The 25,195-nt window shown below is 42.8% G+C and overlaps 1 protein-coding gene and 1 pseudogene across 1 annotated transcript in view; both read right to left on the reverse strand.

Moving 5' to 3' along the window:
* The window catches only part of Galm (galactose mutarotase), a 79,580-nt gene that overhangs the window by 31,421 nt on the left and 22,964 nt on the right, over nucleotides 1–25,195 (reverse strand). The window contains exon 4 of the mRNA XM_004839319.3: nucleotides 16,661–16,742. Within this exon, the coding sequence (XP_004839376.1) occupies nucleotides 16,661–16,742 (82 nt within the window). The remainder of the gene's footprint in view (nucleotides 1–16,660; nucleotides 16,743–25,195) is intronic.
* On the reverse strand, nucleotides 5,589–16,654 carry LOC147827014 (large ribosomal subunit protein uL18 pseudogene; annotated as a pseudogene).

Raw genomic sequence — 25,195 nt, forward strand, 5'->3', positions numbered from 1 at the left:
CAAGGACCGTGTTTAAAATACAGTTGCAGACTCCCAAGTACCCAGAAGGTCACACAGAGGAGCTGCTTTAGAAGCCAGGTGGTGGAGTTTATTCAAAGTATTTTTTGGCTTTTTCTTTTTTCTTTCAACAGGATCTTACTAAGTTGCCCAGGCAGCTTTGAGCTCTTGGGGTCCAGTATCCTCCTGCTCAGCCTCCCGAGTGGCTGGGACTATAGGTGTGCACCGCTGCACTTGGCTCTTTGGTTTGTTTTTTTTCAAGCAGAAGAGCAAAGATGTGATAATTTTCCAGCCTAGCACACATGGAAAATATTATCTGCCTGTGTGAGGAAGGCTCCAGGGCTGACAAGATGGCAGGAATTTCCTAAGGGGAAGATGTAGGTGACACTGAGTTACCTGACTGGGCCCCTTTGAAGGCTATGGATACTTCTACATGTTCTGAGGCTTTTACATCAGACTTGGAGAAAACAATAGCCTTTTGATATAGGAGAATGGAGAAAAAGGAGAATGAAGAAGCCACATTGCACAGGCTTCTGAGCTTTACTGACCAAAAGGGCTGAAGACATTTTAAACGGCCCTAAAAATTGCCAACAGGAAGAAAGGCAAGAGCAAAGCAGGTGCCCAAGGCTGCCAGAAGTCTCTGGACCCTGCCTGGGGTGCAAGTCTGCCTGGGGATTCCAAGTTTAAGACAGGAGGCAATTTCATCATAGCATGCTTGCTTTGGCTCCTCTAACTGTCTGCCATGGAGTCTTTTTCCTTTCTATGCATTAACAGTTAAGTAAGAAAGAAACAAGTCAGTATACAGGACTTCACCCCTCCCCAAACCCACAGACAGAAGTCTGTCCCTTTTACTGAGTAACCCAGCCACAGTATTATAGTTACTGTAAAATAAAAGGTGCTGTGTTTTCATAACAAATCATTTTCCCCTCACCTGCAAAATTATTTACTGTGAATGTTGGGTAAATGACAGATTGAGTGTCAGGGTGAAAAATACACCCAAAATTTAGATCTGCATCAGCACTTCTCTGAAGAATAGCTCTGGTCATAGCTTTTATAAAAGGCAACAAAAACAAAAAGTTAAAACATAAGCATAAACTAAAAGCCACAAAGGGTGTGTGTGTGTGTGTGTGTGTGTGTGTGTGTGTGTGTGACAGAAACACACAATCTTAGAAGGGACCCTACAGGACTTGCTGAAAGTCAATAGGAGGCTGATTGAATGTCAGATTAAGCACCTGTGACAAACCACACAGAATTCAAGGAATGTAGATGATCTGATAAGAGCCCTCTTGGTTAAAATGTTGCCCCCAGCACCCCTCCAATTCACTCCAGCATGAGCCATTTTCAGACATGGTTTAGTTATCTGTTAAGGGGATTTTGGTGCTTGCCTTCTTGTCTGCTACAGTGATAGTAATAATGACTTTTCTCTCCAAGGCATCCAAGTAAAATTAATAAGAAATGTTAGGACCCTAGTAAGAGATTTTAAAAAATAAAGACACAAGCAAGGATTTGGCGTAGGAAGCAGAGAACTGTTGCGGTGAACAAAAAACTGGTTTATGGAGTAAAAGTCATTCATAGTCAAGGAGACCAGAATTGTTTTGGGGTTTTCTTGGTACCAGGGAACTTGCACTTGCGAGGCAGGCGGTGGAACCACTGAGCTAAATCTCTGGCCCCACCAGAATTGTTTATAGTTTTCTACTGCTGGCTTCTTAAGGCTTCATCACAACCATGCAGCAGCCATAGGGAAGGCCAGGGAGAGCAGAGGGTCTGGAATGAACCTATTACCCAGCATCTTTGCTGAAGAGTGAGGCATTCCACCCAAAGGGAACGTTCCAGGTAACTGAAAGCTATGAGGAGATGCTGGCCAAAGGAGTGATTGAACCTGAGTTCCGATAAGGAAGGCACCATGGGGAACAACATCTCCCATACTCTGGAATGCACGGTTAGAGTCTAGATCAGAATCTACAGAACAGTCAGCAGAATTAAGAGCAAGTTACTGTCAGAGAGGTTTGCTTTGGCCATGTGTCACCTCTGCCCTAGGAAAATTGCCTAAACTAACAAACCATCCCATTCCAGCCCTGTCCCCTGACAAAAACTCCTATACGATATGTTGCAAAATGCTTTTCTTCTATGTCTTTGTTCTCATGTCCTTGAGTTACAAATAAATAACTGCAGAAGTCTCAGTTGGTTGCTGTTTCCCTGAGGCTCTCTTATGCCCAAGAAGCAGCCCCTCTGAATTCTCAGTGATTGAACTAAATCTTGTCTCTGAGTCATCTTTCTCGTCCTCTGCACATCCACAAGTCCACACTGCAACAAGTGGTCCCCAGTGTGGGGCACAAAGTCACATCTCAGGTAAAGAAACAGTGGGGCATCACTGTGAGCTATGAAACCGCAAGCAAAACCTCCAGTTACTGGGCCGAGGATTTAGCTCAGTGGTTCCGGCGCCTGCCTCGCAAGCACAAGGTCCTGAGTTCAATCCCCAGTACCAAAAACCCCCCACAAAAACCCTCCAGTTACAACCCAGCATATAGGACTGGGCTCCCAAAGCCTGAAAAAGAATCAGGATGCCAACTCTTCATTTCAGTCTTGGTAAGGGAGACACAGACAGCCATGGGTAAGTGACCTCTCAGTGAGGTCACAGCCTAGGTCTTTTCCACCCAGAGGTTATCACAGCCCAGTTGCTTACTAAGCGGGGGCAGTGTTTCTTTACATGCTCTTTTTCTAAGCTTTTGTTTTCTCATTTGTGTTACTATCATGGGTCAAACTTCGTCTAAAGAGAAAAAGTGTTTTAAGTAGCACTTACAACGTCTTTTTAAAATGTCTGGATGTAAGGTTTCAGAGCCGCAGCTTGTTGAATTGTTAACTGTCATTTGCCAGCACTATCCCTGGTTCTTGTTGGAGGGTAACATGGAGGTAGAGGACTGGGAACAAGTTGGTTGCAAACTGAAACAGTCTCAGCTCAGGAAAGGGTGCTCACCTCATGATGTGGTACCTTTGCGGGGTCACTATTCCCACTATACAAACAAAAGAGGCTCCAAAGGAGAAATTGTTTCCCCCTCCCCACCTCCTATGCTCCCTCAGGATCCTTGGTTACCCATCCATCTTCCCCTCTCGTAGAAGGTCTTCTTAAGGAAAAAAAATTTAAATACTGCAGAAATTGTCCGGCCTGGTGGCACACATCTGTAATCCCAGCAGTCCGGAGACTGAGGCAGGAAGGTTGCCACAGGTTTGAGGTCAGCCTGAGCCACGTGGTGAGTTTAAGGACAGCCTGATCTATATAGTGATACCCTGTCCTCCCTCCAAAAAACAAAAAAGTATTGCAGAAATGATTAAGACCTGCCAAAATGTAAGGATGGAATCCCATAAAGCTCAAGTTCTTGCTGCAGCCTTGCAGCTTTGGAAATGTTACAACTGTGACAAGGAAGGTCACCTTAAAAAAGATTGTAAAAATAATAAATGAGGGCCGGGGATTTAGCTCAGTGGTTCCACCACCTGCCCTGCAAGTGCAAGGACCCGAGTTCAATCCCTGGTACCAAAAAAAATGATAATAATAAACAAGATACTGGTACAAAACCAAAGCCAAAATGTCCAAAATGTAGAAGAAGGTATCATTGGGCTAATCAATACTGCTTTAAATTTGATGTAGATGTTGATGTGATGTAAAGGGGAAAAGGGTGCAACTCCCCACATCCCCAAACTAACTGGGAGTCAATCATGAAATGTTCACGCCCCAGCAAGGGAGCTGACTCAAAGTCACCACAGCCCCTTTACAGATATGTCTCGAAATTTAAAAACAGATTATATGGGACAAATTAAAATTATGGTAACAGGCTTAAGGTATCATGTTCTCCCCAAAGAAGCTCTTATCAGTTTTTTTACAAAAGTTCAAAGATGCTATGGCTAAGCACCACACTTGCAGCTGCTTTGTGTGCGCTGGAAAATTCACTCTTGAAAAAGTATTAAATTACAGCCTTGCTTTCACTGCATCTGGAGTCCAATTCGGATCTCAAGTAAATTCACTTCTTTTGCAATCAGAGGTTGACCCAGGAACTTCCGTGCCTGTGCGTAATGGGTCCTGGTGGAGAGGGAGACATATCCCACCCCCTCTTCAGGTGGTCCAGTTTACCTAGGATTTTTTGCCTCTATGCAGAAGCCATAGAATACTTGAGAGTTTTTTAAGAACAGTGACACTGCTGCAGATGGAATAAAACAGACCCTTGTGGTGACCAAACAACCTCTCAAACAAGCCAAAGTAAAAAATTAGACTATAAATACTTTGTCTTGAATGAACAGGAAAGCTGCTGTCAGAGTACACATAAAACCTCCACTGGAGATTACAGAAAAAAACTGTCACAGGGACCAACCAAAAATAACAAACAAACGTTTTAAGCCTAGAAAAACAAGGATAGGAACAAAAATTCTTTCTGGAATTTTGCCCACATGATCTGTTGGACGTAAATGTTGTTTCCTGAATTTACAAGAGCCCACTGTTGCAAATCTTAGCTGATCGATGAATTTACATTGGGCTTTCATTTTAAATTGGTATTTTTGTTTAAGTGATATGCTTAAAATGTTTCTTGCACTTTGTAACTTTTTGGACTGCAGGTACAGGGTTAATTTGTTCTCCTGCTGCTTCAGTACAGACAAGGTTACCTGATTTATTGGCAGCCAGGAGAGGCTGATCGGCAGTCAGTCAAATTTACAATGTAACAATTAGAGAAAACACACAGACACTATGAATCCAAGCAGCCACAGCCAGGTTTGTTATAGAAAGAAATAAACAGTAGGATGGAGAAGACAGTATGGCAAAAGGCTTTAAGTATAAGATACATATTTTTTTGGTACCTGGGATTGAACTCAGGACCTTGCGTTTGCGAGGCAGGCGGCAGAAACACTGAGCTAAATCCCCGGCCCAAGATACATTTTGATATGAAAAGATTTTAGATGATAAGTTTTTGCCCTCCCAAAGACAGGAAAAAGAAGACATAGTGGCAAAGACTAAAAGCTCAAGTATGTCAAAAACAGATTCGTGGAGGATGGATTTCATAGAAAGTAATATATGTATTTAGTTATTTTAAGCTTTGTTCTTTGTTTGAGCCCAGACTACCACTTCTAAAAGCTCCTTGTTGCTAAAAGATTAGGGGGCGATGCCCTGACTCTCATCAGTCACTCTTTCCCAGGTCTCAACTCTCCTTTCCAATTCATCTGATGCTTTCAGACAAAGGCTATAATTCTCTTTTTTTTTCCTGTACCAAGAATCCAACTCAGGACCTTGTGCTTGCCAGGTAGGCATGGTGTCTCTGGGCTACATCCCCAGGCCTTAATTCTCATGTGTGTGTGTCTTTTTTTTTTTTTTTCTTGATGAATAAGTTTATTGGTCTTTATCTGAAAAATCCTCATAGAAAATTTGGTTTACTTCTCAGCAGCCCATGTCTGAGCTCTGAAGAAGCTTGCCTTCTTTTGAGGCACCCAATCTTTCCTCTGCGCAAGGGACATTTTGGGACCGTCCCACCTCTTCTTTCTTTTTTGAGGGGGGCGGTTCCGGGGATCGAACTTGGGACCTTGTGCTTGCGAAGCAGGTGGCAGAACCACTGAGCTAAACCTTTGGCCCCCACCTCTTCTTTTTAACTTCTCTCCTTGGCTTCTTTTCATAGACTGTATTCTCTTGTATAGCAGCATGAGCTTTCATTCCAGTTTTAGTGTATGTGCTCCCAAAGCAAGCACAGCATGAGCTTTCTTATACATCTCCCCCATCATATCTGGAGTTATGTTGTTCTTTATGTACTGAGAGATCTGTTTCTTGTAAGCATCTTCATTTTATTCCATTAGGTAACACACAGCTTGCCTTCAGAATTATAACCAGGGAATCATTTGATACTGTGAGGAATAGACAAGCCTCCATCCACAGCACCCTTCAGGGCTCCAAAAACTATTGCCAGTTGTAGTTCTGGCAAGGCCTGCATCTAAATAGCAGGTGAAGGCACCAGGTTGCCCATCAATGCTTTCCACATTGTATTCATCTCCAGTCACCTCCACCTGACTTTCATAGATCTTATCCATACCAAACCTACTGAGAAGCTGTGGGCCAGCAGCAGACTAGTACAATCTACTGCAGCATAATTTGTTAGGCCAACTTTCACACTGTATTTTGGTAGTGCATGTGCTGTGCAGATTATTATATCCCCTTTAATACAGCGATAGGCAATCTGACAAATGATGTCTCTGTTAGTTACACAAACTATTATGCTGTATTTAGGTGTGTTGTACTTATTTTTGTCTTGGATCACCAAGTGTTTCTGAGCCTAGTAATCAGTTTTGCCCTCTTGTCTTCTTCTAAACTTCACTTGCTATCTCTTAAAGTAGGCCGTATGCTTGACAACTTTAACAAGCCCCATCCCATGGACTCGAGACCCATGTCTGCAGCTCTGCACAGACCTGCAGGCCCAGGAGCCTAATTCTCTTTTTTTCTCTCATTTTGGAGATTAATATTAAACACAAGCTTTTCTGCAGCACTAGTAGAGACACCTAAATTGGTCAACGACACAACATAAGGCAAAGCTACCTTTTTAGACAGTTACAAACCTAGTTTGTAACATCCAATATTCCTGGCCTTTTGCTGTACTAAACATATTTAGATTTCTCAGATCTATAGATTTTCAAAGATACAAAGCTAAAAACCATCTCATCATATTGGTGACTCCCAGGCTAAAATTACCCATGATGATAAACTTTTAAACTCAAATATCTGACTTTCCTTTGTGCTCCAGCTATTCGTAATAAAGTATACATGCAAATCCAACATAGACAGCCAACCAAAAAATACATATACTTTTTTCAAGGCCTACAATACTTAAGCATGTTCAAACATTATACAGTCCAAACAATGATACATAAAATACATCTATAGACAGATACATTCTTCTCAAATAATGCTATTAAAAAAATCACAAACTTGGATAAAAGTTTCTTCATATCACTTAATATAATAATATCCTCATGGTTGTTATGGTAATGTGTTATGTTGCCCTTGATCTCAAATTTTCTTTATAAAGCTTTCAACTTGTTATCTGCTAACCTTCTACAGAGATTCAACTTCTAGGCCAACCATGACTGATACAAAATAATAGTTCCCTAATCAACCACTCAGTATTGTCACTGATTTGGCTTATGTTGTGAGAATCCTACAGGTTATTGAAACCACCTTTATTCATAATGGTAATGATAAAATTCTTTTTCACATGTTCAGACCCCTACAAAAATTAATTAGACACTGTACTGTTACATACATTCTGTTACTCACATACACTCTCACTCTAATCTCCCTGGCCCCCTAGTGGAAGGCAACATGTGGGTCGACACACTGGTTATGCTTTCTACCTCTAAATAAAAGACTCTTGTTTCACATCAATTTTTTCACAAAGAAGCTAAAGCACTCATTCATTCTTACAATCTTACACATAAACAGGCCCAAAAGTTCATTCTTACAATCTTACACATCAACAGGCCCAAAAAATCATTTGCACCTGCCCCAATTGCCAAAAACAGATACAATCTGCTCCTTATATAGGTGTTAATCCTTGTGGTTTAAAAGTAATGAAATCTGACAAATCTTAACCCCTTTGATGAACATGAGTATATTTCTATAGATGCCTACTCTGGATGGAATATATATATATTAGTTGCAACTGTAAAACACGTTAAATATCATTTATTCTCACAGGGCCAGGTATTTAGCTCAGTAGTTCCACCGCCTGCCTTGCAAGCGCAAGGTCCTGGGTTTGATCCCCAGTACCAAAAAAAAAAAAAAAAGAATTCATTTATTTTCATGTTTTTCTGTAATGGCATTGCCTTCACAAATTAAGACTGATAATGCCCCTATCTATATTTCCAATTCTTTTTGAGTTTTCTTTCAACTCTGGCATATTAAACATATCATGGGTATACCTTATAATCTTATAGGTCAAGCAATAGTAAAACAAGACAATGGGCTCCTTAAGACCCAATTATTAAAACAAAACAGGGAGAGTATAATGGAGAAACTCCCTCCAAAGAATGAGTATATAAAGCACTATTTATTTTAAATTTTAAAAATTATAATTCAAAAGGTTTCACCACAGTTGAGAAACACTTTATTCCCACAAAGGACAGAATAAAACCACTGGTCCTTTACCATTACCCACTGTCAGGCTCACGATAGCTGAGTCCAACAAAATTGTTAATGTGGCGGAGCAGATATGCATCTGTTTTGTAACCCATGCATGGGCCCTCTTTGGATTCCTGCAAAGACTGTGGGTCCATACCATGTGGCACCAAGTGAGACACTACAAAGCACAAGAATTCTCTTCAATTCTGGAAACCTGTTTCTTACAATGATTGCACAAGTCAATAATAACTTCAAAATTACAAAGGTGAAAAGGCTCCTTATCTTTCTGAATTCGCAACATATATACCTCAAGTAAGTGACGTGATTTATTGGGCTCATGTTCTTGCTTCGCCTTTGACATAGTTACATGGGGAGATTCAAAGCCTCTAATGGCATCTCATACACAAGTGGAGCTTAACTGCTGCCTCTCAAACCCACAAGGGACTGTGGGAGAGACTACAGCCACTCTGGCTAGTCCAGTGGTTAACACCTGTTACCTCATGCATGGAAAATACCCCAGGTATTTCCTGGTAGAAAAATCTCTATTATGCACAGTCACCGATATCACTGATAGTAGTTATTGTGTTTCCTTTCATCCCCAATGGTGTATAACCTACAGGGGATGGCCTAAATTTGGAGTAGGCTTCATGCCAGTAGTTCACTAATCTCTCCACTATTCATCTGGCTTATATCTAACCCTAGAAAATTAGGGTGCTTGCTTCAGCAGCACATATAATAACCCTAGAAAACTGGAGACGCCATAATTAGAGTCTAATTCTACATGGAATTATGCTTTGCCTTTTAATTACTATAACAGTCCACCTTTACGGAATCCTGGGCTTGCTGGACCCTTGCTACGCCTCTCCTTAAACACTTTGGCCCATCAAGAAATCCCTTTGATGCCTAGTATTCCCTTTTCCCTTGCATTATTAGAATTGGTAGTTATCAGGGTGGGGATTTAGCTCAGTAGTTCCACTGCCTGCCTTGCAAGTGCAAGGTCCCAAGTTCGATCCCCAGTACCAAAAAAAAAAAAAAATTGGTAGTTCTCAATAACTGTTATAAACTCAGATGGCTTCCTCATGATACTTCTGACCATGTTATGATATTCATTGCCCATCCATCTATTCTAGTCCTCATTAATCAGGAACCCAAGATAACCAAATATAATTCTTCTAATCATCATTACAGACCCTTTAAAGCACTTAATATCTCCTTGCCTGGTAATGCCACCTGGTTAACTCCTTGTGTTACAAATAATAATATTCCTCAACTGAATATTACACACGTTATGGTACTCAGACAGCAACCCAAAGCCTGGCTCCCCACCAATCTCACTTGAGTGTGGGTGGGAAATTTGACTCTTGAACAAATCAACTTAGCACTTGAACATATTAGAAAAACACATTTTCTGGGAATTCTAATTGCAACTATTATTGCAGCTACTACATTGGCCACTACATCTGTGACTACAGCAGTTGCCTTTATTTACTCCATCCAAACTGCTCAAACTATGAATGGCTATTTCCAAAATGTTACCTCAGAATTACTGACTCAAACTAATATTGATAAAGAAATTCTACAAAGGGGCAGGGATTTAGCTCAGTGGTTCTGCTGCCTGCCTTGCAAGCGCAAGGTCCCGAGTTTGATCCCAGGTACCAAAAAAAAAAGAAATTCTACAAAGACACGATGTCCTGAGGCAGCTGTCAACTGGCGTGGTGAACACCAACAAGCCCTATGGACACATAGTCATCTTAGTTGTGATGCTGGGTATTACTTGATGTGCATTACTTCTATTCTTTTTATTTTTTATTTTTCTGGTACCAGGGATCGAACTCAGAACCTTGTGCTTTTGAGGCAGGCATGGCACCACTGAGCTAAATCCTGGCCCACTCCTATTCCTTTTTTTTTTGGTACCAGAGATGGAACTCGGGACCTTGTGCTTGCAAGGCAGGCAGCAGAACCACTGAGCTAAATCCCCGGCCCCTCCTTTTAATTATCTTGAATCTTGGGAGGAGATTCAACACCTTCTCAACAGTGCTCTTCATATAAATCTGGACAGAGACATTACTAATCTCCAAGGCCAATGTCAGGTCCAACTTCATAAACTTCAAGCGGAGGCTTGCAACATTACTTTGGATGATCATCTCAATGACACTGCCTACTGGCTAAATCCTAAACATTGGTTCTCTGGTCTCAACTTTCACATCTGGATTCTTAGAGCTACTGGAGTAATCTTTTTTCTGCTCTTTCTTGCAGTCCTAGGACCATTCTGTATGCTATTCGCATGGACCCTTTGTGTGGAAGCCTGATGACCCTTCCTGCGTGGAGTCCAATACCCCTCTACCCTGTTCTCTTCTCACTCTGCTCAATCTAAACTATAAAATAAAAAAGGAGGAATTATTGGGAGATGCTGGCCAAAGGAGTGATTAACCTGAGTGTGCTAAGGAAGGGACTTGGGAAACAACAGCTCCCTACTCTAGAATGCATGGTTAGAGTCTAGATCAGAATCTGCAGAACAACAGTGAGGAGAATTAAGAGGAAGTTACTGTCAGAGAGCTTTGCTTTGGCCACTGTGTCCCCTCTGCCCCCATAAGATTGCCTATAAACTAGGTCAACATGTGTCATGCAACAAACCATCCCATTCCAGCCCTGTCCCCTGACAAAAACTCCTACATCAAATTGTTGAAAATGCTTCTCTTCTATGTCTTTGTCCTCATATCCTTGATTTACAAATAAATAACCGCAGAGGTCTCAGTTAGCTACTGTTTCCCTGAGGCTCTCTTATGGCCAAGAAGCAGCCCCTCTGAGTTCTTGGTGATTAAGTTAAATCTCATCTCCAAGTAATCTTTCTTATCCTTTTCAGCCATGGTCACACACTGTGACAGCTACCTTGTAAGTGGTAAAGGTTTTCTTTTACTACGTGAATTTTCACTCAAAGGGGATTTTCCTATCATCTTCAACAGTAATGATCAATTTACACATTTATATAAGGTGAACTTTCAATGTAAGTTGACGATAAAAGATTTTGCAGGTGAGAAAAGCAAGAACCAACCAGGTGTGGTGGCACATTCCTGTAATCCCAGAACTCAGGTTAGGTAGGAGTCTTTACCATGAATTCAAAGCCAGTCTGAACTGCAAAGTGAAAATTTGTCCCTTACCTGTATAAAAGGTGGCAAAGAAATGAGAACAACTGTTAAGCCTGTTAAAAGTTTTTTTTGTTGTTGGCTTACTTCTTGTTTCTTGACTGAAGTGGGGGACTGCTTTATTGATTCTGCCCAAAGGAGGCTGTAAGCAGTCCAGGCTGTAAAAAGTTAACCTTACAACTGGCTTGTTTATAGAAGTGAGTCTAGCCAAAGCCTTCATGCAGAGGTCAGAGTGACTCGAATCATCTTGACTAAAAAGATACAGTTAATTAATAACCACAGCCTATATTTTGTCTGGTCTATTTCTTTTTCGGTACTGGGGATCGAACTCAGGACCTTGAGCTTGGGGGCCAGGTGCCAGAACCACTGAGCTAAATCCCCGGCCCTGTCTGGTATGTTTCTAATTTAAGAATGCTTTGTCTTTTCCTTTACAAGCCTTGCCTACTTCAGTAACGTGTTCATAGCAACTGCACATCCTCTCGCATAGCCCTTTACCCCAATTTGACCATGTCATCAATAAATAGCAGTGGCTTGGACTGGCTGGGGCCTTTACTGGTTGCTCAGAACTGGCCATCTTGGCTTCTCACTTTTTTCTTTAATTCTGTCTTTGAGACTTTCTTCAGCCCTGCATTGTACTCTGGGCAGGAGACTGGAAACTACTGCAGAGGTCTCCAGTAGACTATATATAGTGATCTTAGCTCTTGACTATATATAGTCAAGAAATTAATGTTTTATCTTTCCTCTTGCCTTTACTTTCCCTCATCATCCCAAACCTTCTTAACATCTAACACACTATAAGACCTATGGAGTATGAGTCTAGTTAAAGAGCCTGATCTTTTTTTTTCTTTCCCAGAGGTAGGGATCAAATCCAGGGCTTCATCCATGCTAGGTTAGTGTTCTACCAGTGAGCTAAACTCCCAGCCCAAGAGCCTGGGTTCTGATAGCAGACTCCTAGTGAATTCTAGCTTTCCACCACTTGTTAACTGGATGATCTTCTGTAATGTGCCATTTTCTGTTGTTATAACAAAATAACTAAGGCTGAAAGCCCAAGGTTGGCTGGCCCCATCTGTTTAGCTTCTAGTGGGAGCCTCCTTGGCTATATTATAATGTGGTGGAGAAGCAGGAAGGGAAAGGCCTCTTGAGGAAGAAGCCACACACAGCAGGTGGCCTTTCTTTGAGACAACAGCATTAATCCCTCCTGAAGACATTCCGTGGCCTGTCTTGCACTAGGCCCCACCTTCTAAACCCTGACACCTGAGGACCAAGCTCCTAGCCCATGAACCTTTGGGGGACACTGTCAAGTCATATCCAAACCACAACATCCTCACTAAGTTACTTAAACTTCTTGTTCTACAGTTTCCACATCTGTTTAATTAGAAAAATTAATAGCATCTATCTTACAGGGTTATGGTATAGATTATTTGTAAAGTCTTCTCTATATACTAGCTGATATCATAAACTTTCACTCATTTCACAAGCTATTAGTATCTTGTTTTTCTCAGTTCATAACAACCACCACTTCTAGATACTGCATATTGATTCCGAGAAGTCTTAATGGAGTGTAGCTGGCCTAACAGCTTCTTACTGCATATCTCAGAAGCAGGCTTCTGGTTCAGTCCACTTCTGGCTGAATACACAGAAGTTTGAGACTGGACTCAGATACACTTGTGAATCTGCTCTATGTGGGTTGGCCTTGAATTCCCCTGGGGTCACCTAGGACTAACCCTGGGACTGCAGGTGCTTAAGGCCTGGTACAGACCACACATGGGCCAGCCAAGCTCTCCAGGGCATAGAGTGTGTGGTGCAGCCAGATGCTTCAGAAGCACTTCCTTATCCTGCTCTTTCCTGTTCTGCCCAGACCTGTTTATCTTTATCTAGAACACCTTTCTCCCCCTGGCTGTCTAACAAACTTCCACTTGTCCTTCCAGGTTGTATTGAACTCTCATTTCCTCCACCTGGGCGCTCCCAGGCTGTGCTTTCCTCTGTGTCAACCTCCAGTTAGATAGATCGGTCCTGATTAGATAGTCTCTATCAAGGGACAGAATTCTGGATGACTCTTCTGCTAGTCGGCCAACTCCTGGAGAGCCCAGCAACATAGGAGGTGCTTCTGAATGACCGCCTGAATGACCAATGGATTGGCTTTGGAATTAGGGCACTGGTTTATGAGCTTTTGATCAAAAAGAGTCAGATGAAATCTGGCTTCTGGAGATTCCTTCTTGATGGTAAGTATGCCAGATACATGAATTTTTACATCACGGTTCCAAAGGATTTATACAATTTCTGTTTAAGTGTAACAAGGCAAATAGGTGTTAACATGCAGGACTGGTGAACATGTGGAAAAGTAGAAGAAAATTATGAATTTTTCATGAACTTTGAAGTTACTGTAACTTATTTACTTCTATGACAGAGTTCCAGTGGATTTCAAGGGTAGCAGAACTAGCAGTAAAAATGTTAGTCTCAGACCCTCACAGAATCACAGAACACAAGAACTAGAAGTTGCCTTACAGATCAATTATTCTGACTTTAAGATAAAATTGTCACTGTTGACAGAAAACAGAGATGCATCTGGTTAATCTACTATCACTCTTTAAAAAGCTAAATGAATTCAATGTGAAGAATTGTTCTTTATTCTGAGATTAAATTTTCTCCACTTTTGTGGTATTAAGATATTCATTCTCAGGGCCGGGAATTTAGCTCAGTGGTTTCGCTACCTGCTTCAAAAGCACAAGGACCAGAGTTCGATCCCTGGTACCAAAAAAAAAAAATTCATTCATAGACTGGGCCTATAACTCTGTGGTAGAGCATTTCTGTGGTAGAGTATTTACCTAGCATGTGCAAGGCTCTGGGTTTGAACCTCAGCAACACACACACACAGATCTTTTATGAAAACATATGGTATTTTGGTATTTTGTTTTGATAAATGTAGCCTGTTTACCTCTGTTCCTCATTATTGTCCTAATTCTCTCTCTTTTTTTTTTTGGAACCAGGGATTGAACTCAGGACCTTATGCATTTGAGGCAGGCATGGAGACACTGAGCTAAATCCCCAGCCCTGTCCTAATTCTCTTTTTTTTTTTTTGGGTACTGGGGATTGAACTCGGGTCCTTGTGCCTGCTCAGCAGGCAGCAAAACCACTGAGCTAAATCCCCGGCCCCCTAATTCATTTTTAAAGAACTTTTTAATTGAAATACAGTTGTCCCTTTTATCTTTGGATTCTACATCCATGGGCTCAACAAACCATAGAGCTAAATTATTGAGGGGAAAGTTGGGTCTATACTGAACATATACACTTTTTCCTTGTCATTATCCCTAAATAATACAGTATAACAACTTTCTTTTTTTTTGGTAACGGGGATTGAGCTCGGATCCTTGCGCTTGCACAGCAGGGGATGACACCACTAAGCTAAATCCCTGACCCTAGCAACTTTCTACATAGCATTTATATTGTATTAGGTATTATAAGTAATCTAGAGATGATTTGAAGTACAAAGGTGGATGTGGGCTGGTTAAATATAAATACCATGCCTTTCTGTGTGTGTATATGTGGTGCTGGGGATAGAATCCAGGGCTGCTCTATCACTTAACTGTATCCTCAGCCCTTTTAATTTTTTATTGTGAGTCAGATCCCACTACGTTTCTTGGTCTTGAATTTATAATCCTCTTGCTTAAAGCTCCCAAGTAACTGGGATTACAAGCCACTGTTTCTATCATACTATGCCATTTTACATAAGGGACTTGAGCACTTGCAGATTTTAGTGTCTGTGGGGGAGTCCTGAAATGTAGCCCTTATGGAAACCGAGGGGTGACTATATAACACATATATTCCCAATTAGTTTTGATAGTCCTGTATTTACGGGGTAGCTTTTCTAATTTGGAAACATAAAAGTCTGGATATCCCAGTAAGTTTCCTAATCTTTTTAAAAAGAAAATTAGATTGAGGGGGTTCTTTCTTTTTTTTTTTGAGACAGGGTCTTTCTATGTAGCCCAGGGTGGCCTTGAACTCTCAGCGATCCTCCTGCCTCAGCCTCCTGAGTGCTGGGATTACAGCTGTGCCCCACCACACCCAGCAAGAAAATTAGATTTTAAAAATAATCTAATTGAGTTCAATGTCTCTCCTGTTTGCAGAAAAGGAAATGGAAATCCATAGGGTTAAGTGTTAAAGCATTGCACAAATGTGAAAGGTGCCCTAGCTAGTTAACAGCCATACTAAGACTAGAAATAGGATTTTTTTCCCTACCAGAGTACAGAGCTCGGGGGTAGAGAATTTCATCCAACAGCCATTTAAGGTGCTGAACTGAGATGAAAAAGAGTTCTGTACAGCCCATCAGACTGCAAGTTAGGCTCTACTGTGCTTTGCCACAGTGATTTCTTACAATCATGACAAACACTATTTACATGGCATGGACTATGTATTTTTGTGATTTTCATCTAATCAAAATTTAGCGTAAGAAGACTCTATTAACATATACTGTAAATGCCCAATTATTTCATAACCTGCATTTATAAGCTATTTAGTTCACTTTCTTCCTTATCAGTCACAAAACAGCAGCCACCACTGTTTGTTTGCTTGTTTGTTTACCAGGGATCGAACTCAGAACCTTGTGCTTTCGAGGCAGGCGCAGTGCCTCTGAGATAAATCCTCAGCACCCCTGTTTTTTTCTGTACAATTCATACTATATAGTTCTACTGCAACAATTGTGCATCTAGTCCAAGAAGGGCCAGCTTAGTCATGCTCATCTACTAAGCCATTTAAATATCAGAAGAAGACATACGTTTCCGAGATAAACATAAGAGCCTGTAAATCCAGCCTTGGAGCCAGGAAAATATTCGAAATTGGGATGCCAAAATTTCTTAGTTAATTTGTTCCAATTTCTCATTATTATTCCAATTGGTTTTATAGCCACTATATTTATGAAAGTTCCTAATTCCTGCTGTTAACTGAAGTTGCTATGTAGTAGGCAGACTTCCATGCTTATCATTTTCCTCCTAAAAAATGTAAACTAGCAGCCATAAATACAACCCCATTGTGTTAAAGAGGCTAAACTAAAGCAAAAGCCCTCCTCTAGGATAAGGTATCTGGTAAACTTGAAGTAGTCTCTTACTCAGATTTTCTTTTAACTTTGAAATTTTGAGATCATTTTTAAATTTATAGAACTATGGCAAAAATAGTACATCTCTGTATTCCTTTCACCCAGCTTTCCCTAGTGTTAATATCTTACATAAATAGGGTACAAATATCAAAACTAGGAAATGAACACTGGTCTAATTCTATAAACTACAGCCTTTTTAAGGGTCTCATCAGTTTCTTCATGAATGTCCTTTCTTGGGCTTAGAATCCAACCCATGACTCCACACTGCATACAAAGTTTAAATTCACCCACCTGTAGGAATCAGAGTTTCATCCACAGGTAAAAAAGTATCTGCTTCTATGGTGACTTCATGATCATATACATTTGGGGAGCCCTGGGAGGGAAAAGAAAGAAAAGATGAGTGCTTACTATTATTTTATATATTTGCATTATAAATTCTCTTGGAAATATGGTTTTATCATTCACCAAAACTTCAGAAATTCATATTGACCAGCGGTGAGATTAAATACAATCATTTAAGTGTGGGTAGACAGAAACTCCAAATAGCTACTGACAAATCCGGAAGAAGCTTCCAATGTGTGACTCTCCCTGTGCATTTTCTTTTGTAAGTGGAATATGAAAGTGAAGAGTCAGGGGGACCCGAGGGTTTGAAAGTCTTCTGGCCCTTGGCTTTTATTTTTTTATTTTTTTAAATTTTTGGTACTGGGGATCAAACTCGGGCCCCTGCGCTTGCGCAGCAGGCTGTGAAACCACTGAGCTAAATCCCCAGCCCTGGCCCTTGGCTTTTAGCGAAGGTGGTTCTGCTCTTCTCTCACACACCAGGCAAACAGAGCAGCCAGGTCACTGACCTGCCATACACAGGTAGCACCGGGCACAGCCTCCAGCCTCACTAGAGGGGGCCATCTGTCACCCTCTCTGTCTCGGCTCCCACTCGGTGGACCCCACTGTGCCACATGAAGAAGCTCAGGAGCGAGAACCATGCACACTCCTGAGCACTTGCCCTTCTGTGGGCGTCAGAGGCTTGCCAGGAAGCCGGGTCATGGTGGGAGGGCCAGGGCCCAGTTCCAGCTCTCACCGTGTGGGCCCAGGAAAGTCACAGAGCCTCCTGGAGTCTCATTTTTTCTGGGGCAAAATCGGGGTAACAATGTCCCCACTTCTTCCAGGGTCCTGATGAGGAACCTGGTAAGGACATGATGTGCCATTTGCAAATTGGCAAACACTTTATACATGTATATTTCTTATTAACAATAGCTATATTTTAAAGCTTCATAGCAGAAGTTGGGAAAGAGGAATCAAGTGAGGGCTTTTGGCTCAGCTGGGGACATGTTTGTCCTGCAGGGGACATCTGGAGATGGAACTAATGATTGTGTCTTGTGGGAGGCCTTACCCCCCCTCCCCCCCGCTAGAACTCTTGAGTGCCTTTTACAGGCATGTCTGGGCCTGCTGCAAGTCTACCCGGCAACAAGGAAGTAGCCCCAATACCCTCCCCTTGCTCCTTCCCTCTAGCCCTACGGTATATATGCTGTAGCAGCTTCCGCAATAAACGAGACTTGATCAGAAACCTGTCTTGTCTCCATCTCTCGTGTCCCCTGTCCTTTGTCATTCTCACTCCCCCTCTAGGGTCTCCGTTGACTTACCCGCTGGACGGGACAAGTGGCACCCAACGTGGGGCCAGAGAACGGGAGATCCAGTGAAGAACACTGCTCGAGGGCCCAATAAAATAGAAAAAAGAGGATTGCGTTTGACGTGAACCTGCCGTCTTTCCTGCACCTCGGTGAGTTGAGCAGCGATTATGGGACAGGAGATTAGCCAACATGAGTTGTTTGTAGAAGGTCTTAAAGAAACTTTACAGACACGAGGGGTAAAGGTTACAGTCAAACAGTTGTTAAAATTTTTTGATTATATTAGAGATCTCTGCCCTTGGTTTCCCGCTGAGGATACCATTGACGAGAGGAGATGGAAAAGAGTAGGGGCGGCCCTTAAAGATTATTATGCTACTTGTGGACCAGAAAAGGTCCCGATTACTGCATTTTCTTATTAGAATCTTATTAATGAAATTATCTCCCAAAAAACCAAAGATCCGCTGGTGGCTCAAGCCATCCAGATCAGGGAGACAGCTCTCCGATCGGAGGAAGGGTGGATCACGCTCCCTCGGAATGAGAAGTTTGTAAACACCCCCCGAGATGCCAAGATGGCGCCAAGGCCCGAGCCCCTGCGGGTCGGGACTCCCTCAAAGAATGAGGGAGAAGACTTGATGTCTTTTGATAGTGACGATGACTCAGACAAGAAAAAACAAAATGCAACTGATGAGGGTTTACAGACGGGCTCTGCCTCTTCCAAGCCTTTTAAAGAAAAGCTTCGGCGCTCCTTAGCTTCCGCCTCCGCTCTTTCAGCCCCTGCCTCTGACCCCGCCCCGCCTGTAAAGGAGGAACTGGCCTTGTACCCTTCCCTCCGCCACCTCAGACACCCCCCCTTGCCACAGAACGATCCGGGGGAGGCTGACTGGGCCAATCTTGAGGAGGAGACAACCAGATATCATAATCCTGACTGGCCACCCATAGTTCAATGTCCGCCTCCTTATGTTCCAGTACCCAACACTCCCAATGCGCCTGCTTTGGCATGCCCTGCTGTTGATCCCCAAAAGGAACTCCGGGACAAGATAGAATTTCTAAAAGAACAAATAAGGTTAGAAAAGGAACACCAAGAACTCATTACCCAGCTCGAAGGCTTAAGAACAGGCAAAACCCATGAAAATGTCCGTAGAGAGGACAAATTTAAGCCACGACCCCCCATTAGAGGGGCGGCCCCTAGGGTGCCATCCGGATCAGGAGTACCCCTAGAACTTGAAAATGTGAAAGCCTTTCCCGTAACTGAAACTACTGAAGCGCAGGGACAGGCGTGGAGACACCACAGTGGTTTCGATTTTAAGGTCATTAAAGAACTTAAAATGGCCGCTGCTCAATATGGGGCCACTACACCTTACACAATGGCCATTTTAGAATCGGTGGCAGAAAACTGGCTCACCCCAATTGATTGGCAGACTCTGGCCCGCGCCACCCTTACAGGAGGTGATTATTTACTATGAAAATCTGAATATGTGAAAAATTGCCGAGATACTGCTAGACACAATGCTCAGGCGGGTAATGGTTGGATACTCGATATGCTTCTGGGGGATGGGGCCTATGCCGCCAACGATCAACAGATACAATTTGATGCGGGGTTGTATGCCCAGATTCAGACCACAGCCACTAGAGCCTGGAAAAAGCTCCCTTCTAAAGGAGATGTGAGTGCTTCTCTCACCAATATCTGACAGGGGCCTGATGAGCCCTTCGCGGATTTTGTTCACCGCCTGCTCACAGCAGCGGGTCGGATTTTTGGGAGCACAGAAACCGGGACAGATTTTGTTAAACAGCTTGCTTTTGAAAATGCTAATGCTGCTTGCCAGGCTGCCATCCGCCCTTATAAAAAGAAAACTGATCTCTCAGGTTACATTCGCCTTTGCTCAGAAATTGGGACCGCCTACCAACAGGGGCTTGCTATGGCTGCCGCCATACAGGGTTACACGGTCAAACAGTTTTTGTCGAGCCGCCCGGGTAACAAATGTTTCCGGTGCGGGGCAACGGGTCATTTTGCCAAGGAATGTCAGGCCCCTAGGGCGTCGGCCCCTAGGGCCACACCTCCGGGGCCTTGCCCTCGATGCAATAAAGAGAGACATTGGGCAAATGAATGCAAGTCCGTGACAGACGCTCAAGGCCGGCCCGTCCCCCTTGCCCATAACCCAGACCAGGGAAACGAAAAAGGGGGCCAGCCCCGGGCCCCCGGACCCAAACAAATTTACGGGGCACTCAATTTTGCTCCAGCAAACAACAATCCATTTCAGACCTCTTCAGAGCAACAACGGGAAGTGCCGGACTGGACCTCAGTTCCACCGCCCACACAGTATTGACTCCAGAAATGGGGGTACAGGCCCTCCCGACAGGGGTCTTTGGACCCCTGCCTAAGGAGACCTTTGGGCTTGTAATAGACAGAAGCAGCAGCACTATGGATGGGCTGCTAATCTACCCGGGGGTGATTGATAGTGATTACTCCAGAGAGATTAAAGTTATGGTTTCTTCCCCCAAAGCCATTAACACCATTCAATCCGGCCAAAGATTTGCTCAATTGTTACTCCTTCCCCTTCTCCCTACCTCTAATAAGGCTCTTAACAACGTCAGAGGCAGCCAGGGATTCGGCTCATCCGATGTCTACTGGTCGAAAATACTCTAGCCCAGAAGCCTCTCATGACCTTATGGTTAGATGGGAGACAGTTTTCTGGATTGGTAGACACCGGTGCTGATGTAACTATCATCAAAGGAGAAGATTGGCCTCAGGCGTGGCCATTAAAAGACACCCTCACCCACCTCAAGGGTATAGGTCAGAGTCAAAACCCTAAACAAAGTGCCAAAGATCTGACCTGGAAAGACCAAGATGACAATCAGGACACCATTCAACCTTATATCATCTCAGGGTTACCCATTAATCTAAAGGGGAGAGACCTATTATCACAAAAGGGGATGATTATCTCTAGCCCTAATAAAGTCGTCACTATGCAGATGTTTAAAAATGGGTACATTCCAGGAAAAGGGCTAGGTAAAAATTCTGCAGGTATTATACAGCCCATTGAGCCAGTCCTTCGACCCCCCCCCCCCCAGCAGGGTTAGGTCATTTTCCATAGGGGTCATTGACACTCCTGTGGACCATGCTGAAAAGATCACCTGGCTCTCAGATGATCCGGTATGGGTCGATCAATGGCCCCTTTCCAAAGATAAGTTATTAGCGGCTCAGCAGCTGGTGCAGGAACAGCTTCACGCTGGCCATATCATCCCCAGCAATTCCCCATGGAATACTCCCATCTTTGTCATTAAGAAAAAGTCAAGAAAATGGAGGCTCTTACAAGATCTTAGAGCAGTCAATAAGACCATCGTACTTATGGGAGCTTTACAACCCGGTCTTCCCTCACTGGTAGCCATCCCCCTTGGATATTATAAAGTTGTCATTGATTTAAAGGACTGTTTTTTCACCATTCCCTTGCACCCTGCTGATCAAAAACGCTTTGCATTTAGCCTTCCGGCGACCAATTTCTGTGCTCCAATGCAACGCTTTCAATGGCTAGTACTGCCCCAAGGCATGGCCAATAGTCCCACCCTATGCCAGTCATTTGTGGCCGCAGCCCTCCAATCCACCCGAGACAACTGGCCTCAGATGTACATTGTCCATTATATGGATGATGTCCTAGTGGCGGGACAACAAGGAAGTGAGGTTTTAGCCTGTTATGTTGATCTCCAACAGGCCCTTGAGTCTCGTGGCCTCCAAATTGCCCCTGATAAAGTTCAGCTAAAAGACCCCTATACTTACCTCGGATTTCAGATAAAGGGACATAACATTTCCTCTCAAAAGCTTACCTTACGGTTGGACAATCTTAAAACCCTAAACGACTTCCAAAAATTGCTGAGAAATATAAATTGGCTCATGCCATATTTAAAACTTACTAAACATGACCTAAAACCTCTCTATGATACCCTACAAAGAGATAGCCACCCCACTTCACCTCGGGAGCTCACCGCCGAGGGACGTAAAGCCATTAGCGCGGTAGAACAAGCTATCCAAAACCAAACAATTACCTTTATGGATTATAACTCTCCTTTGCAGTATGTTATCTGCAAAACCTCTCTCTCTCCCACTGCTGTTTTCTGGCAAACCGCACCCCTTATGTGGGTTCATCTCCCGGTTTCCCCTAAACGGGTCTTCTATCCCTACTATATTGCGGTTACAGACCTGATTATCCTAGACAGAGACCATAAAAAAATGTATTTTGGAAAAGAACCTGATATTATTATCCAACCCTACCCTAAAGATCAAATCGATTGGCTTATACAGACTACCGACTCCTGGCCAATTGCTCTCGCTTCTTATACAGGCTTAATAGACAATCACTATCCTCCAAACAAACTTATTGACTTTGCCAATAGACATGAGTTCATTTTCCCAAAAGTCACTTCCTGTTCTCCTCTAACAGAAGCCCTATTAGTCTTTACAGATGGTTCTTCTACCGGGATAGCTGCCTATGTGTGGGACAATAACATTGTCCAATTCCAAACCAGCTGTTCTTCAGCCCAAATAACCGAGCTACATGCAGTCATAGCGGTCTTTTCTGCATTCCCTGAACAAGCCTTTAATCTCTTTACTGACAGTGCTTACATTGCTCAATCTGTTCCCCTATTAGAGACATGTGGATTGATAAAACACGCTTCTCAAACTGGTGGTCTTTTTATTCAATTACAAGATCTAATCAGAAAAAGATCCAAGCCCTTTTTTATTGGGCACCTTCGTGCCCACTCTAACCTACCCGGCCCACTTACAGAAGACAACCAGTTAACAGATCTGGCCACAAGACCTCAGGCTTCTGCCTACTCTCTAAGTATTGATGCCTCCATTCAGATTGATCAGACACAGAAGGTGCACCAGTTACATCACCTCAGTGCCCACACGCTTCGCCTCATGTATAAACTTACTAGAGAACGAGCTAGACAAATTGTTAAAACCTGCCCTACGTGCACCCTCCATCTTCCCACACCTCATCTAGGAGTTAATCCTCGTGGCTTAATTCCAAATGCCCTATGGCAAATGGATGTCACACATTACCCTGAATTTGGAAATCTTAAATATATACATGTCAACATTGATACATATAGTGGATTTATATTTGCCACCCTACAATCCAGGAAGGCTACTAAACATGTAATTGCCCACCTTCTAGTTGCCTTCTCAGTACTTAGATGTCCACAACAAATTAAAACAGACAATGGTCCAGGCTATACCAGCTCTGGTTTCTCAAAGTTTTGCAAACAATTAGATATAACACACATAACGGGAATCCCATATAATCCACAAGGACAAGACATTATAAAACGAGCCAACCTCACACTCAAAATTACATTAGATAAAATAAAAAAGGGGGGATGGTACCCTATCAAGGGGTCACCCAGAAACCTAATATCACATGCACTATTTATTCTTAACTTTTTAAATTTGGATGCTAAGGGATTATCCGCAGCTAACCGTTTCTGGCAACCAGAGACACAAAAACAATTTGCCTCTGTGATGTGGAGAGACCCCCTGGACCACTCATGGCATGGGCCTGACCCCGTACTCATCTGGGGCCTAGGGTCAGTGTGTGTTTACTCCATGGAAATGAAGTTGGCCAGGTGGCTTCCAGAACGCTTAGTAAAACAAGTTGATAAGCGTGTTGATGATGCCGATGACCTAACATTGTCCAATTTCAACCAGTTAACAATGGCGCCTACAATTATAATCTAATAATCATAAAGAGAATAGTATAATTCAATTTGGCCAGTTATATCTGAGTGCACCCTAATTTTATACACTGTCTCATATGTTTGTCTATTGTCTGTTGTTTGTGTTCGTACAGTTGAGCTCAACATGTTCCTTCCTTTTCAAAGGATATTCGCCTATTGTTAAATTGACTTACAGATAAATATTATTAAATTAAAGACATGCCTTCCTTCCCAGGTTGCTAATTGATCAAAGTGCCACTGAGATTTATTTTATGAAAGTAATGTGTATTGCCACCTACATGCAATAATCAAATTGCAATTGACAGTTGTAAAATAAAAAGATATATATCCTTAATTGTTTGTCAAAATGAATATAGATGGGGACTCCCTTTGATGAATATAGAAGTGGCCACCCAGAACATGATTATTCTGGTCTTAATTCATTAAAGGGACCCCCTAGTAAATTTTATATTATAATCTTATGGGAGACACATCACAACGAATATTATCTAAATATGTTATAAATTGATTACAGTGGTTATTCTTGATATTTAAGCACTGAATATGTTGTTACAAAATATTTACATTGGTTAAGTTTTAAATATGTTATTGTAATATGTCCACATTGGTTATCTTCAAAAGCTTAATCAGGTTAGCCTAACTCTCTTATCTACAGCCCAGCCTTGCTTACATTGCAGGACGAAATTTTGCTTACAGGTTAAAAAGATGACATCCCTAAATCTGTTACATGGTCTGTTGCTGTTCCTAGCACCGACAACAAAAAGCGGATTTCAACCAGTTAACAAAGAACAACTGCTCATTGCCCTGTATGGTAACCCCTGTGACTGTGCTGGGGGTTCTGGCGGGGCTGCACCCACAAGTTACACTCATAGTACTGATTGCGGCAACAAGATTGCCTACTTGGTTTATGAGGCCGCACTAGCGAAAGGATATAACCAAAAATGGGATTGCGTCCCTAAGCCTAAAGTCATACCAACAGTCAATGGCGAACCAGGGCCATGCCCTGCCAATTGTGCCAAGGCCACAGAGATGCATTCTACCTGTTACACTGAAGCCCAACAATGTACACATTCCGATGGAAAAATATATCTAACTGCTGTTCTACAAAGAACTTACAGGGGCTCCGTCGGAGGTGACTGGGACTTTTCCAGCCCCACTGGATATCCTAAATTTGGCCAAGCCTCCTGCAACGGCAGTCCCGGCAAAGATGTCTGCTGGCCGCCACAGGCCCCAATTCATGTATCTGATGGTGGTGGGCCTTCAGATCAGCTCAGAGAAGAGCGAGTACAAAAACAGCTCGAGACTATCACCCAAGAGATGTACCCCTCCCTAAATTATCATCCGCTGGCCCATCCCAAACCTCGAGGCCCAGACCCTGATGTCCAAACCCTGAGTGTCTTAGAGGCCACTTATCAATTGATCAATACATCCAACCCAGCCTTTGCTGCGGATTGTTGGCTATGCTTGACCC

The sequence above is a fragment of the Heterocephalus glaber genome, unplaced genomic scaffold (assembly GCF_053883595.1).
Source record: "Heterocephalus glaber isolate CG9 unplaced genomic scaffold, H.glaber_assembly_v1.0 deba00001457, whole genome shotgun sequence".
NCBI classification, from domain to species: domain Eukaryota; kingdom Metazoa; phylum Chordata; class Mammalia; order Rodentia; family Bathyergidae; genus Heterocephalus; species Heterocephalus glaber.